This window comes from Hirundo rustica, chromosome 5 (genome assembly GCF_015227805.2).
Source record: "Hirundo rustica isolate bHirRus1 chromosome 5, bHirRus1.pri.v3, whole genome shotgun sequence".
NCBI lineage: Eukaryota > Metazoa > Chordata > Aves > Passeriformes > Hirundinidae > Hirundo > Hirundo rustica.
In genome coordinates this window covers 39824670-39841260 of record NC_053454.1, presented here as the reverse complement: position 1 = coordinate 39841260, position 16591 = coordinate 39824670, and the positions used below count along the sequence as shown (strand labels likewise).

The following is a 16591-nucleotide window of genomic DNA, read 5'->3' as shown; positions in this document are numbered from 1 at the left end:
CCGCGGGATTTGTTCCTAGCTTGTCTGCGCGCCCAGCTCCGGCGCAGCAGTCGGGACGCTGTCCAGGTACCCAGGACAGGGCTACGGCAGTGTCACATTCCATCAGGCCAGAGCTTGTGCTAGGTTTGACCAGAGAAGACGCCTGAAGAACAGAGCTGCGTTCTCCTCCAGCATCTCCCCTCCAAGCACGGGATCGCTGCAGGAGAGTGCTCTCGCTCCTGTAGTCATCAGCTGCTGCCTAAGCGGAGGCACATCGCCCAGGGAAGTAAAACACTTTTTGTTCAGCACTCAGCTGGCAGCAAGTGCCTGCCAGCCATTCATACAGCTGTTTTCTTTCTCTGTGCTCTGGTCCTTTCTCTCTCAGACAATTTTCAGCCCCCTTCTCAGATACTCCCACTGTACAGGTTAAGGGAAGGTTTAAAAAATGAGTTCTGTATAGTAATTTTTACTCCCTGAGACTCAGTTGTTTTTTTCTTAAGCCACAGTAATGTGTCCCTTGGCCTTTTAAGGCCTTTGCTTTAAACTCTTTCAGAGACAGAAGCCTTTGCCTTTTGGGCTGACATCTGACAACCCTCTCCAAGATGCCATTTCTACCCACTGACAGTCTGTGTCTGGAATGATCTTTTGGCTACATTGATCAAACCAGAAGTTTCAAGACATGTTGAGAGATAGTAGGTTAGCATGAGTAAGTTTTCAGCAGAATTAGATACAGTTATATAATTCTGTATGATTTAGTATGCCGTTTGCTCAGCTTTCCTTGCTCAGGATGAGTAGCTGGAGTTGCTGAAGCTTCAAATTGCAGACCATGTACTTACACCTCCATAGCTGAAATGAGTTTTCTTAGTAATTTTCCTAGTAGCTGATTATTGCTGTGTTTTATCTTTAGTACAGGAAGAACACTGATAACACATTGTTGTTTTCATTGTTGATAAATGTGTTTATCCTAACTCTTGGGCTTTTTTAGTTTCTGCCAGCGATCAGGTGCACCAGAAGATAAGGAGACAACAGTCAGCAAAGCTGCAACTTCACAAGAACCATTAACAGCCTTCCTGCACAGACACAGAGAAACACCTCAGTAAGGTGTTCAAGATCCAGACCAAAAATAACCATTGGGCCAAGAGGCATGTGCAAGGTGCATGCAGGGTGGACACTAACAGTCTCAAAGATATAATTTCTTGGGGATTTTTGTTCTGGGTCCCTCTCCAGAGTCACCGAGCTTAAGCTGACCTGCTGCTCTACCACTCTTTATTTTCATAAACCCAGCACCTAAGACTTGTAGAAATGCAGGGTGAAGGCCAAAGGAGGAGCAAGTGCACTTGATACAACCACACACATTCTGCTCACCTTTGTTCTGCCAAGTCATTTAGAATAAGGCAGCTGGCTTGCAGAAAATGGGACACTGAATCTGTTGCCATACGCTTCACCATGCTTTCTCCTAACAGTCTTGCTCTCCCCCTTCAGCTTATCTTTATCCTGTATTATAAAGGCCAGATGTTGTTTTCTAAGATGCTTTGTGTCTTCGCTCTTTGGTGGTCAATGACTGACTGACATAAAAGACGGTGCCTGCATCATGCATAGATAAATCTGCTAAAGGCCTGAACTGGCATATGCAAGAGGAGCATGAAGCTACATTTCAAGGAATTCTTGATTATCCCATATCTCTTAAATGTCTGGCAACACAAAACAGATTTTTTTCTTAGGAGCTATGTTTGACTTTGATGGCAACAACCCAAGTCACAGTGGGGGCAAATGTGAGGAAGGGAACTTGGTGAGCAGACACATCATGGCATCTATACTAGCCCATCTCCCCCCAGACCACTGACAGGCAGGACAGAGATCCAGATGCCAAGAGTCTTTCACCAGCACTTGTTTCCGACCTTTATTCTGCAACCAGCATCAGGTATTGAAGGAGGGAGGTTACACATCTTGCTTTTTACCACCCTCCTTTAGCCCCTTTCTTCTTTTTCTGCTGCTGTTTCTTCTTGGTGGCTGGAGCACCTGCGGGTTTCTGGTGCCTGGGAGGGATGACGTTACTTGTAGCTGATACAGCTGCCCCGCTGCCGGGCCGAGGGGAGGTAGGTGGGCTGCTGGCAGTTCTACTGGCATCCCTGCAGGAAGACAAGAGAAAAAAGTCACTGTGTGGGCTCACAACCACCTGCAAAATGTGGTACAAATGCAGGGAGCTGACAGTGAAAGGCAGCAGCTGCCCCATTAGGTAGCAAGCATTGTTTATGAGAGGGCACTCATGCAAGGAGATCTTAAATAGGCTTCAACATACAGAAGGAGCTGGCAGAGGATGGCAACATGTCTCAAAGGGCAATAATCGCCTTCTAACTGATGTTCACTAGATGGTGTAAGTCCCTGACAATGAAAGAAAGGCTAACTTTTGAACAGACATGTGACAGCTCATGCAACACGCAAGAAGCCTCTCAGGTCCCATTCCTAGGCAGCGCAAACCCAGCATCCTTCCTCTCAGACGCTAGTAAGACACCATCTTGCTATCAGGTTTCTTACACATAATGGTAATTCTTGATTCCAGCTCAAATAGTCAGCATCAGCTTAGAATGAAGTAGTGTTTTCTCAAATCACGGCTAATGGTTCCGCAGCTACCAAAAGGTTTTAAAGCAAATTGCTCAAGAGCAAGCATGCAAAATTCATCTCATTGCCAAAAGAAAAGCGCATGAGACTATGAGAATTTTATTTGCACCTTGGCACCTTCAAGCATGCCTATCCCATCATATTGGTTTTCAGGAACCTATAGGGATCTCCACGGAGAGCAGCTGGTAGTAGGTTCAAGCAGCAAAGTACAGCGTCACTTGTGCTACCCGCAGTCGGTGTGTTGACAGAGCTGCAGCAGAGCAGCACAAACACAGCCCTCCCAGCGGCCCAGGAGTGAACCCCCATATCAATCCTTGCAAAACGGGTACTTACAGTTCAGAGGAGCCAGTTGTGGTTGAACCCTGAGTCCCCTTGCCAACCTGATCCTTCTTCTTGCCCTTCTTCCGTCCACGGTAGTAGGACCGCTCTCGCATCGGAAGCCACCGCTCAGGGTCGGGAGTCACCTTGGGGTCGTAGTTCTTCGGCAGCTTTCCTGCAGAACATCCAGTGCCGGGAAATGAGATTGGGGTCAACACAATAGAGGCATCACCAAGGGACATGCGTGGGATGGCAGTAGCTGGGCAGTGCAAAGAGACCAGCAACTACATCATCCTATCAAGGCGTTGCTCTCATTTCTGAGGAAAAATGCCCCAACCAAACAAGCTATCATGAAGATCCAGGTTCCCAGACACCCAGTCCTAGGAAAGGACTCTATCTCCTAGGGACCTGGAGGCTGGCTATTTGAAGAAAGAATTTGGAGAGCTCTCTGGAGCTGTGCTGTGTCAACAGCTAGGAAATACAACTTACCCTTCTTTTTTTTCTTCTTTTTCTTCACTTCCCCTTGTCTGAAAGGAAAACAAGACACTGTGACATAGCAGAGACAGAGCAGACAAGTCAACTAAAAACTAACTCTGGAAGAAGCTAAACCATTCCCATCTCTCTAAGAACTTGGTCTGCTGCTACATAAAGCCCCTTGCGGTTAAACAACAGGCTCCCTTTCCAACCAGGCTGCCTTCTACAGCACTGACTTCACCACACCAGGTATGGTTCTTGAACCACCCCAAAGAAAGATGTACCAGAGCTATAGCAATAAAATGAAATCAGAAATATAGCAGCCTGCTTTACCCTTGCTCCTTCTGCTGGTTGTCTCCAGTGAGCTTCCCAGCCTTCTTCCGAACATAGGTTGCTCCATGGGAGTTCTCCAGCGCATCAACATCTACTTTCAGTGACATGGTGTCTGAGGAAGGCAAGTGTTTGCTAAGACTGCAAGAGGAGTTCAGGGATGCAAACCAGCGAGTATGAACACCCATGTTCTTCCAGACAGCAAGAGGCAACCTCAGCTTGAATAAATTCTGTCTGTCAGCAATGCAGACACCAGACAGGTCTATGGAGCTATCTCCATCTCTCTCGCTACCTTCTTACACAAGTTGGGATGAGCTGCTTAATCGCCTTCTGCCTCGTTTTTCCCTCTTTAATACAGGACACAGGGAAAAACTTCCTGTGAAAGCGGCTCAGGTGATAAAAGCAGTATGTGAATGAGATTTTGGGTAAGCAAGAGCTTAGCCATATTATATCTGTCCCGCGGTACTACCATGGGTTTAAGATTCTGACAGAATAGATGGAGGTGCTCTTATTTTTGGTTTCACCTAGTCTTATTAATTCTCAAAGAGAAGGAGGCCAAAGATAAATGGGTTCTGAGAAATCACAGTAATGAAGCATATTAGAGACATAATGTAGCTCCAGACAACTTGACCTGGATATGGAGCTGTTCCAGAGAGGTTCCTTGCCTTTCTTCAGGTAAGAGTGGGTCTGAAGTCCCACACAGTGGAAAATCCAAGGAAGCAATACCCAAACACCTCTCCTGCCACCGTTAAAAGGATACACTTTAGCTTTCTCAGGGTCAACCAGGGAATAGGCAGAGATGAGCTGTGCCAGAGTATGCACATCTTTTGGGTTTTGTCTTTGTAGAAGAAAAAAACAAAACAGAAAAGGACCAAGTTACCAGAGTTATTTATCCCAAAGACTGGCAACATCACACAGTGCTTGCTGCTGCAGCAGAGTTGCTATCTGTGGGGAACAGGCATGTTAGTATGTGGACTCCTCCAGAGCATACCATCCACAACATCAGTGGTGTGGGTAAAGGAAGATGCAGACAACTTCATTGTATCATGAAGCAGGCAATAGAAAAGGAAAAACCCAGTTGCAAAGGCAAGTTAACACCCCCCCAATAAAAGATCCCATTAAGTGCACAACAGAAACTAAAACCTAGACATCCATGTTTATGTAGCACTAGAAAAAACTGCATTCCAGTCCCCAAAGCAATGTTCACTGCACACAAGAGTGCAGTGATCATTGCAACTTCTGGGTAAGTCTACCAGCTTTTCAAGTGAATATCAACTACAGATCAAATTAATTATCTCCCCTTCTTCCAAAATACAGCCTTGCATTGAAGCGCCTGTGCAAAAGCAACTGTAAAGGACAGCTAGTCAATCAAGATTTTCAGACACTGCCTGCCACCAGATAGTTTGCAGAGGACTCTGGGTGAAGACTTGCTGCCCAGTAACCACCCAACTCACTTCCAGAGCTCCTCCAAGTCGCTGATTGCTTCCTTCTTCCTGCCATGCTTTAGTTTGAAGTTGGCAGCTTCCCTTATCAGTGACAAATGGACAGGAGACTTTGGCTGAAAGACACAGCAGCCATGATTAGTTCCTTATTATCACAGCATGGAGCACAGCTCTAGCTGGCTTTAATGCCCCTGAGGCTTGTGCCAAGGAGAACTAAGTTAACAGCCTGTCATGCAGAAAGCAGACCATCTTTGCACTCTGGAAAATGAGGCAGAACTGCATGAGACTAGGCAGCTTGCTGCTCCACCATGTTTGTCCATCAGGGAGAAGTCCTGATCGCTACATTTAGGCATCCATTGATGCCACTCTCCTAATCTGATGGGAACTGCTGCTCCCTATTTGTAGCACATCTAAAATAATATATTATTGATAAATGCTCACTAAACAGGAGCTCATGTGTCTCCACACCCCCAATTGGACAACTGCTGGGGCGATGCATCAACAGGAAAAGCTCAATTGGACTAGCTAGAAAATCCAGGACAGATTCCTCCACATCAGCTCCTCTGGTCTGACTTGCCTGGTATTGCTGATACCACTGGATAGCCTGTGTGAAGACTTCAATTGCACTGTCGATATCCTCTTCATGACTGTACATTGTCACCAACGCAGACACCTGCAAACATTCAAGAGCAGTATATAACTGATCTTCATGCAAATTGTCTACAGCCAGAGTCTCAGCAGTTAAATGACGGGATTTCCCAAAGGCAGAGTCAGTGTGAGCTTTCTGCTCTGTCCCTAAAAAACAGCTGTGTTAACAGGCAGGATACTCAGGCCAGATCTTCCTACCCAAGTCACTCCCAAAGGAATATCCCTATCATCTTTTTCCTATGGCACAAGCCTAAGATTGCATTCACAGAAGGAACCTTCCTGTCTTGGCACTTTATTTGCGTATCACAGGACTCAGTTTTCATCCCCCATTCTCTGTCCTAAGAGCTATGAAAAAAGAAATCAGCATTGAAGAGATTATAAGGATCCCATCCATCTGCTGACATCCCAGTCACAAGTAGAGGTGACCCACGGCAAGGAGCTGTTACTGTTAACTTGAAACAGATCCACAACTATCAGCTCCTGTTCAAGATGCTTATGCTGAACATGTGAGCATTTACAAGGCCATCAAGCTTTTCTGAATACGAGGTGGATAAGCACGCAGACCAGGGTGATGCTGCAGGGATGGAACACAGCACTACCCCCCTAAGGCCTGCTGTCCTAAAGCTGCTTCTGAAATGTCCCAACAGTACATACCAGCAACCAGCAGTTGCTCCAGTCACATTATGCAAGTAAATCCAGGCAACATGCAGGGCTGAGAGATAACCAGGGGGTGGGAACATAGGTACACAGCAACCCTCTGACAGGCAGAGTACTTCTGTGGCTATGTTCAGGCTACCTGAAGAGAGTTGTATCACCTTTGTCCAAGGAAGATGGGCTCAGAATCCCTGCAGACACTCAAGTCAAGTGGAAACCATAGAGAAGAGGCAAAAAGGAGCAGGCAGTGCAAAGCTCTCCTACAAGGGCAAAACCTTACACAGTTCAGACAGAGTTTTGCTTACCATACCAGGCTTGTGCTGCAGTTCTTCTATGCTCCTGAGGATCATGCAGGCTTTGGTGACGCTACCTAGAAGAGAGACAAAGAACACACTCTGAATGGCATCACAACACCTGATCCCACCAGTGAACTTCGAACTAAAAGTAAACAATGTGGACCGAACAATTCCCCTTCTCACATCATCTCCCCCATTCTAGGAATCAAGGACAGGCCTCCACACAATGGACCTTTCTGCTCTTGCCACATCCTGCAAGGGCTCAGGAGAAGCTTTGGCTACCAGGGAGCTCTCTTCAGGCTCAAGTCTGTGCTGCCTGACTGCACACAGGAATGGTACCATTATGGAACCTCACACTGCTCCCAAAATTATCCTGCCCCAGAAGAGATTCAGCCCTATTGTTCACAGAGACTGCGGGCATTTCTCCCAGCAATCTGTGGAGCCTGTGTATCCAGACATTAAGCTGTAAGCATTATCCTGCCATAGCTAAATCAGCTGACTGAAAGTACCCCTGTCACAACAGTGACTGCATCGAAGATTGTCCTGAAGTCTGGTTTTCTTATCCCCTGTACTATTATCATGTGCAGACACTTCCCAACAAAGGAGGACACTAGATACCTTGAGCAATTTTTAGCTGGGCCATCGTCAGCTTGATCTCAGCTGCATTGGCAGGGTGCTGGTCTGCAAAGTCCTGAGAGTCAGAAGAAACAACAATTCAACTTGTGTGTGGGCACCGGGCTGCTGCTTTGGTGAATCATCTGTCACGCTCAGTCACAGCAAGCTGGCAAAAGCCAAAGGAAGCTTTCCAGCACAGACAGGCTTCAGCACACAGCAGAGAAGGACCCCAAGTGTGCCCTTTCAGATTTCTGTCCCAGGCCATTCACTCCCACCAAAGAAGGGTGTTGCAAGCTGCTTGTAAGCAGAGCAGCAAAGCCTGCTGCTTACCCTAGAAGCTTCCTAAGCATAAAAATCAGAGGTGTAAGGGAACAATTTCCCTTTAAAAGCAGAATTGTTCAATTGGGTGTGAAGGCTTTCCAGCAGCATTAAACCAAACCAAAACAAGGGGTCAGATGCCCCTGGAAATTTAAACCAAACACAATACTCTAAAGGGAAACAGCACAGGAGAACACAATGCAAGAGTTTCAATGGCACTTGGCCAACTTTCTCTTAAGTTACCTGCAGAAGCCCTACAGCCTTTGCATGCTGCTTCTCACGACACAGCTGGGCTGCCTGGATAAGCACAGGGAGCAGGTGCTCAGGGCTCTGAGACTGCAGGCTTGCTGACAGCTTGCGGCACTGATCCGCCTGGAGGGGAAAGAGAGAACACACTTTTCTCAACCTCTGCGAGCACTTTACACAGGGCTAAGAAACTAGTATCTAGGAAGAGTTAGTAGTGATGACTCCTCTGAAATGAGTACACAGAAACATGAACTCCTCTTAGTGACACTTCAGTTACATCTAAGAACCCCCACATCCCTTCTGTCTTCTAGTTATCTCCACACCATCCTACCTACAGCAATACCCCAGTCACTAAAAAGACAATTATGCTTTTAGGGATGACTTTGTTTTTCTGCTCACTTATGTGCCTAAACTGAATGGTCTCATCTTCTGACATAAAAGAGCTGCATCCCCATTTTTGCCCAGTCCAACTCCTGTGGATTTAATCCACAGCGACTTACTGCAGATCAGTTTCCCCTACCTGGTTAGTGTACATTGCAAGCAAAGCTTTGTTGAATTCAATCGCCTGGAGCTGCTTCTTGGAGAGTTTATGCTCAACACCTTCTGCATTGGTCAGCTTCACCTTTTTCTTTGAATCAAAGACATTTTGGTCCTGGGGAAATTGCACATTGTGAAATTTCACTACATTCCTTGAAGAAGAAAAGGTCCCTGGCTCTGCAATTTAACTAATGTTTAAGAAAACGTCTTTACTGATTATCTCCCTTCTCCCCTCAGAAGCAGAGAAGCAAACTGAGTAACCACAATAAAAGCTGCAAGGTAATTCTATACCTTGTTAATTGTGATGATATTATTTGCAATGACAGCAAGGAGTCCTACATCTGTTGGCCTGCAGATAAGAAAAGCACAAAGCATACTGTTACTGAACAGCAGTCTCTCACAGATGGAAGGCTGAGCATTTGTTGTAAAAAATCTCTTACTTCAACTTGATTATTTGATTGTAGAGCTGTAGAGCATCCTCTGTTCGGCCCTGCAGTTGCATGATATAAGCCATCTGACCATGAATAATAGCCAGCTCAGCCTCAATGTCTTCCTCTGTCACATCCTGAAGGAAAAATCAAAGCAAAAAGTAAAAAGTGCTTTCTCACCTCTCTTTCCCTGGCTTCAGCATTCTGCTGGCAAACGTCTGTGAGCGTTCCTGGGCAGTATTAGCAGCAAAGTACCCCAGTTACCACAGGTGAAGGTTGTAGCCACAGCACAAATAGAAGCATATCTGAGTTAAACTCGGAGAAAAGAAACCTTCACCTACCCCAGTGAGAATCTGAAGATCACCTTAACTTGTACATTCAATCTGCCCCTCTGCAATGATTGGTTACAAATTCCCTGTTTGTCACCACTCACTCAGCATGTTCATCCCCAGCAGGGGTAGGTCACAGGGAAGTTTCAGGCAACCTGTACCCTTCTACCTCCATCAGAACAGGCAACTATGCAAGGAGCAGTGCAGCAAACAGCTTGCAGTGCCAGCTGCCCTCATGCAACAGCCATGATGGCTGTCCCAGCCCCACAAGCTGGTAGCAGCAGAGCAGCCTTGGCTCTCCTCTGGCTCTCTGCACTTGGTGGCGGCACCCTTGCTCCTGCCGCTGCAAAGCAAACACTCTCCAGAACATCAGGAACTTACAGAGTCTTCGGACAGCGACTGGCGGCACAGCTCTACAAGGGAGAACAAATTGAAAAATGCTATTTAGAAGGCTTTAGGGGGAAAAACACAGGCAAGAAGCATAGGGGAACATAGAACTTTTTCATGTATCCCTGAAACTTCTGCAGCACTACATGGGCACAGCAGACTACCGGTCTGATGAGGGATGGGACTAAGGATGAGAGAGCAGACTGCATGATGCAGAAGAACTATCAAAGGCACAGAAGATACTGTCCCTCCCAGAGACTCACTTTCTCTCCTGAGCAAACTTCCTTAGACCTAGGTCCTGATCTTTACCATAGGTATCACTCAGCTGCAACTGCTCACCCATCTTGTGAGTTAAGTGCTGCAAGTTTGTGATATTCAGCTTCCACCACCCTTTATGGGGCAGCAATTCTGTTAGTTTTCAGTACCCATACTAGTTTCTTCTGCACTTTCTCATCCTTCACCAGAACATCACTTGTTTGCTCTCCAAAGGACTACTATCAAAGGACATAGGCTCAAATTGCACATTCTTCATCAAAACTGGGACAGAACTGACCTATTTATCTGCGAGAGCAAATAGATCAGACAGAAACTAGTCCTTCCTAGTTCTCTCCCCAGATTTTTTTTTTAAACACACAAAATCCCCCTTTTACCCCACAGAAAATAAATCCTCTTTGCTAAAAAGCTCATTTACTGGCTTATGCTAATTCATACCATGAAGTATTTTGAACTTTTATAGCATGTTTTTAAATACGTACTCATACTAACAAAATCAGGAGTTAGAATAGATGAGACATCTCATGTTTATGAGATTACACTCACATCTACTTCCTGCTTCAAAAAAATGCACAAAGTTATTGAATACAAATCAGGGGGCTGTAGGAAAGCCAGGAGATGGTACATGCTGCCTGGCTCTGGAAAAGAGTTGCAGAGGAACACTTCTCCAAAAAAACCAGCTTCACAACAAATCCTGCTGCAGTTTTTAATTTTTCAAAACCTTTTTTCCTCTGATTTGTGTCTATAGAGAGCAAATAACTACTTCTACCACACAAAGCTTCCCTCTCACCTCACCAGGCCTTTACCTTCTGCTTTTTGTAGTTTTTTCATTGCTTCATTCAGCTTTCCTTGCCCAATCAATGCACATGCACTGTTATAACACAGCTCGTAGGTAGCTTCTCGAAGGCCTAAATCCTCCTAGCACAAAAACCAAATATAACATTGCATAAATGCCAACTGATCTGTACAGATTTGACAAGCAACAGAGACAAACCATAGTTTTCCTGTACATTCAAACTAATCATTGAAAAACAAATTTAAGAAGCAAATTTAATAGGCCACACACCTGGCAAGTAAGTTGCAACACAAAGGATCTTCCCTCACACTGCGCAAAGTCAGAGGCAACAGACAAGGCAGCAAGGAAACTCCAGCCTGAACCTGGGGTCTACTTAGGCTGGTGCAAGAGGGCAAGTAAGAATTGCTGCTCTAGAGGATTAGAAAGAAGATGCACAGCACTGAAGAGAAAGCTGAGCATGCTGTGCACACCTTCAAGGACAAGGATTTCTAAAGAAATGTAAACATTACAATCTGCACTGTTCATTAACAAAAATATTCCCAAGCATGGCTGGGGGATCAGGGCAACTACCTTTAACCCTGGGCAAGAGGGTAATGAGAGAGAAAAGTGCTAGCCACCAGAGGTGTTCTGCTAATGCAGGTTCAGAAAGATCTACTTCTTGCTCTGCTGTGACTTGTAACAGTACAAGCTCTCTAGAGATCAAAGTTGAAGTAGAATTCATGAACAGTACCATTTATTCCTCCATATAGGGAAAACCACTGTGATCTTCAACACACTCAGAAATCTTTACAAGACGGGAACACATTTCTGTCCTGTTCAGTACCTACAATTCCAATACAATTTGTATCCTTTATTCCTTGGCTCTCACTCTTACACCCATAGACACACATACTCACTTACTGGCACCACCTTCTCCCACGTGCTTTGTGCTGCCACAACAGCAGAGAGGTTGGTTTTTCTCTCCTCCTCATACTCGTCCTGGGAGTTGCGGATGAGATCTCTGTACACAGCCAGACAATCATCATAACGCTCCAGTCTGTACAACTGAGAGAGATAAGGAATTAGCCCTCAGAACAGTATTCTTCTGTGCAGGTAACTACAGCCTCCTTCCTCCCTCCCCATGGACTGGGAGCAGCAGAGCATTGTGTGTTTTAAGCTGAACATTACTAACATTTGCATCTACCTTTAAGGGCAAACTCTATAGACTACACTTGCAAGGACTCAAGCAATGACACCAGATACCTGCACAAAAATGACACAGCTCTTACTCCTAAAACAGCTTCTTTAAAAGCAGCAGTTTACTCAGTTTTGTCCTCAAACAGCCTTCTTCCAAATTAGATCGCCTCTCTAAGAAAAAAATTAAATGAATGGTCTTTCATACAGATGAGAGAAGATAGCCAATTCTTCACAAAACTGTTCCGATCAACCAGGAAAAAATGAGAGGAAAAAGCATAACTTCTATTCTGCATCACTTTTAGTGCCTGAGATGTCAGGTCCCACAAACCATTCCTGAACAGGTATCTAATGCAAAGAGATGCTGAACCACAAACAAATCCTATCATATCTCTTTCTTCCTCAACCAGATAGCTAAAACCAGGCCAGACCCAGGAAGGGAGCGGAAGTCACTAATGTACTGCTTCGGTTCTGTGGGAATAAGATGATGACTCTGCTGCCAGAAACAGGCAACTGAAGCTCCACAGAAGTTTGAGCAGTTGGAACCACACCCGTCCTTACCTTCAAGCCAAAGAAGGAAATCCTGTCCCCATACTTGCCCCCCTTTAGATGAGGGACAAGGCATCCAGCATATGAAACTCGCACCAGGAAGAAAAGCTTGTAATTACCACTTGTCCGTAAAGCTCCTTCAGTTTGTCTGTCTGCTGACTGGCACTCTGAATGGTCTTGAGAGCACTTTCAATACGGTTCAACCTGTACTCGCAGTAGGCCTTCTCAAAGGCAATAATGTCACTGCAAGGACAAGACAAAGGCTGACAGCATGCACTAGAGTTTCCATTCAATAGCATTCACTCACATAACCAGCCCTAATTAGTCACAGACTGCTACATAACCAAAAATCCAAACACGTGATCCCAGATTACTGAATTATGTATCTGTTGAGCACTGAAAATATCTTCTATCTAGTTGGTGTTCAACAGAGAAAGCATATTAAAACTTCATCCAAAAAAGAAGGTTCCTTTTTAATGGCATTTCCACACACATTGTATTCCAAATCCTCCCTGTTCCAGACCGCCTTCTAATTATGCTAATCAAATGCTTAAAAGGTAAAACAATAGCAAACTTCATAAAGGAGAAGGCATTGCATTGCAATGAAATATTGTTACAGCAAACTTTTAAAGACAATTGACTTACAGAGAGAGAGGGAGAGGAAAAGGTATAAAACGCAGTCCCACTTACAGGCCGGTATCAAGACAAAGGTAACATTAACCTGTTTTGAAATATCGCAGCAGAACTGCAGCAAAAGGGTTTGCTTCTGCCAACATAAAATTGGCTTCAAAGCAAGCTCACACCAGCAGGGAAGCATTCTCAAAGAAGCAGAGCCTTGAATGCAATGTTCTACCTACCCCCTGAGTTACCACTTAAGCCAAAGGAAAATTAATCACCATTTCCTTTAGTTCATGCCTGGGGCCACTTATTATCAGCTTTACTTTGCCTATTTAAAATGATCTCAATTCAACTGAGTATTAAGGAAGTTTGAAAATTAATGGCATTTAGAATTAAAGCAAAGCAGCCTCAGTGCAGGATAGGAAAACCTCAAAACAGACAAAGAACCACCACTTTCCTTGCTCTGCAGGACATAGAAACAGACACACAGTAGAATGAGCCAAAAGAAGTTATAGGAAGAAATCTGAAAGCAATTGAATACAAAAAAAAAAAAAATTTCCTCCTCCTTACCATATAATATAATAATAAGCTAAAAAACTTGAATTAAACTCCTTTTGTCCCAGGAAAGAAGGAACTGGTAAACAGGGTAATTACATGTTATTCAGATGTAAACAAAAAACAAAGGTATGTTTCATCACACTGATAACTTCAGCACACCTTTCTGGGAAGTTTCTTAATAAGAACAGTATCTGAAATACAAAAATTTGCTGCCAGACAGTTCTTGAGGTAGCACTTTTCATCCTTGTCGCTGTACAAAGAGCATCCTTACGAGGAACAAAATTAGACTCTTTAGGACACAAATGAGAAGCTTGACTTGTTCTCAAACACAATTCGTCTCCAAGGCCCTGGTTTTGAGAGGATGCACAAAGGGCTTGCATCACGCCAAAAGCTGAGGCAGTTCCTTCAGGCTGGCAAAGCAAAGGACCCCAAGGAGCCATATGGTGAGACAGCCAAGCAAAGCCAACAGCTTGCTGCCACCAACAAAGGCTTCTCCCTTCTCTCCTGGAGAGATTTGCCCCCTTCCCTTGTACCAGCCATGCTACCCAGCCGCATCTACAAGCAGAATCAGCATGTGAAGGTGGCTGAAAACTCGGTTAGGGACAATCCCTTCAACAGTAACAGCAAGATGTTAGACTGCCTCAAACTCAACCTGACCCTGCCTCCCCCCCTCCCATAAATAAATGTGTCACTAAGAAGACCAATGTCTCTGAGCATATCCTGGTCTTTATTTTGCTGCTTTATTAGTCCCTTCCACTGAAGCAGCAGCAGCTTCTCAAGGACTCAGGAGTTTCATATTTTGTAGAGCACAGCAAGACACAACTCACCTGGTTAACACTTTAGTGTGGGTATTGATTATACCAAGGGCTTCCTTGAAGTTCCCATTCTGGATAAGACACACTACTTTACACTGAAGTGCAGTCACATCATCTTTGTTTATCTGCAGTACTGGAGGAAAAACCAGTTTCAACACAATGATCCAACTCAAACACACTCAGGCTTGGTAAGAGACTCATATTATCAGAGGTGCAAAAACCCATCCTAGAGAGTGGTCACGCCAACTTAAAGCATCCTGGCATGGCTTGTTTTGGCTCAGATCATTAAATAAACCCCAGCAGTATAAAAGAATCCAGCATAAATCCTGAACTTACCAGAAGCACGCACTGTGCTAACACATCTGGAAGAGAGCTGCACCAAGGGGGCTATACACAGCTGGGCAAGCCTCTGCTCGGCATTTCACTTCCAGGCAGAGAACACAGTGCCAAGGCCCCAGTGCCACGTAAAGGACACTCAGGAAAGAAAACAGCTAGTACAGAAGAAGAGCGTGGCTCTTGTCAGGGGGTCACTTTACACATTAAAACTTTCTGCCAGCAGATGACAGTGAGGGAGAATTAGAAGAGAGGCATGGGTTTTGCTATCTGATTTTCTTCACGGATGCCAGCTTTTCCAGCACAGGAGATGAATCCCTACTGCCTACCATCAGCAAAGTCAGAACTTTTAACCACAACATGCCTCATACTGCAATCCCATTTTGAATGCCAAACCAGCAAAACAACACATCTCAAGATGAACTCTCCGTTTCGAGCAAGTTATTGCTCCCAAGTTAGTTAGTCCATATGCACACCACCACTCCTCCAGTTCCCGGAGAAAAAGCCCTCCTTCCTCCCATGATCAAAACGGAAGGAAAATCCACAAGTAACTCCGAAAGTCTGACCCACAGCAAGGGATGCGTGATGCAACACAGCACCCGACGGTCGTGGTACAGCAGCGGAGCCTGTGCTCCAGCTTCCCTTCTTCCTTCTACCCCAACACGGTAAGATCCCCGGAGCCTTTGTCCGGAGCCCCACTACCGGCACGAAACCTACGGACAAACACCACCCGCTCCCCGCCACACCGCAGCGCCCCTCCGCAAGGCCAACGCGCCCGGACGGGGACCACAGGCCCGCGGGGCGGCGGCCGGCACTATCGCCGCACTCACTCTTATTGACGGACTTGAGAGCGCGGGCGAAGTCGCCGTTCTGGCCGCACCGATTCACCTCGCTCCACAACCCCGCCGCCGCCGCCGCCCCCGCGGCCGCCGCCATCTTGGCCCCGGGACCAGACACACGTCGCGGGGGCGGCGCTGCGCCGGAAGCGGAAGCGCCGAGCGGGCCCCGCCCCGGCCGGCTCGTGCTCTTCCGGCAGCCCCGCCCTGCCCCCAGCCGCTGCCGGGCCGGGGCGCTGCCGTTGGCCCGGTGCCCTGCAGCTTCCCACTCCTGAGGTGTAACAGGCGCCAGCGCGGGTCCTGCACCTGGGCAACCCCGCTGGTGTGTGGTGGGAACGAGAGGCTGGACAGCAGCGCTGCAGAAAGGGAGCTGGGGGTGCACGTCCATGGCAAGCTGAATGTGAGTCACTGAGCCCTGGTAGCCAGGAGGGCCAACCCTGTCCTGGGGGCATCAGGCACAGCCAGGGGAGGGACAGGATTATCCTGCTCTGCTCTGCACTGGGGTGGCCTCGCCTCGAGTGCTGGGGGCAGTTCTGAGTGCCACAGTATAAAAAAGACACTGAGCTGTTAGAGAGCGTCCAAAGAACGGTGAAGGGCCTTGAGAGGAAGCCCCATGAAGAGCGTTGGAGGCCACTTAGTTTGTTCAGCCTGGAGGAGAGAAGGGAGACCTCACTGTGGCCTTCAACGTTCTCATGAGAGGAAGAGGAGGAGCAAGAACTGACCTCTTCACTCTGGTGACAAGTGACAGGACTCAAGCACGCAGAATGGAGCTGTCAGGGAAGGTCTAGGCTACATTGTCAGGAAAAAGGTTCTTCATCCAGAGGGTGGTCAGGCACTGGAACAGGCTCCCCAGGGAAGAGGTCACAGTACCAAGCCTGACGGAGTTCAGGAAGTTCTTGGACAATGCTCTCAGGCACATGGTGTGATTCCAGGGATGGTCCTGCACAGGGACTGGGGCTGGACTCAGTCAGCCTGATGGGTCTCTTCCAGCTCAGCATATTCAGTACTTCTACTGATTTG

The 16591-nt window shown here is 46.4% G+C and overlaps 1 protein-coding gene across 1 annotated transcript; it reads right to left on the bottom strand.

Moving 5' to 3' along the window:
• Positions 1–1860: 1860 nt before the first annotated feature.
• SRP72 (signal recognition particle 72) lies at positions 1861–15726 on the bottom strand. The gene is made up of 19 exons (XM_040064161.2): positions 15566–15726; positions 14415–14535; positions 12531–12654; positions 11590–11733; positions 10700–10811; positions 9615–9646; positions 8917–9041; positions 8768–8825; positions 8460–8591; positions 7937–8065; positions 7379–7451; positions 6770–6834; positions 5740–5835; positions 5175–5278; positions 4481–4558; positions 3724–3861; positions 3406–3443; positions 2932–3091; positions 1861–2108 (listed from the first exon to the last, which is right to left on the bottom strand). Exons 1-19 carry the CDS (start codon positions 15669–15671, stop codon positions 1934–1936), a joined length of 2010 nt encoding a protein of 669 aa, XP_039920095.1. The 5' UTR covers positions 15672–15726; the 3' UTR covers positions 1861–1933.
• Between the last annotated feature and the right edge of the window lie 865 nt (positions 15727–16591).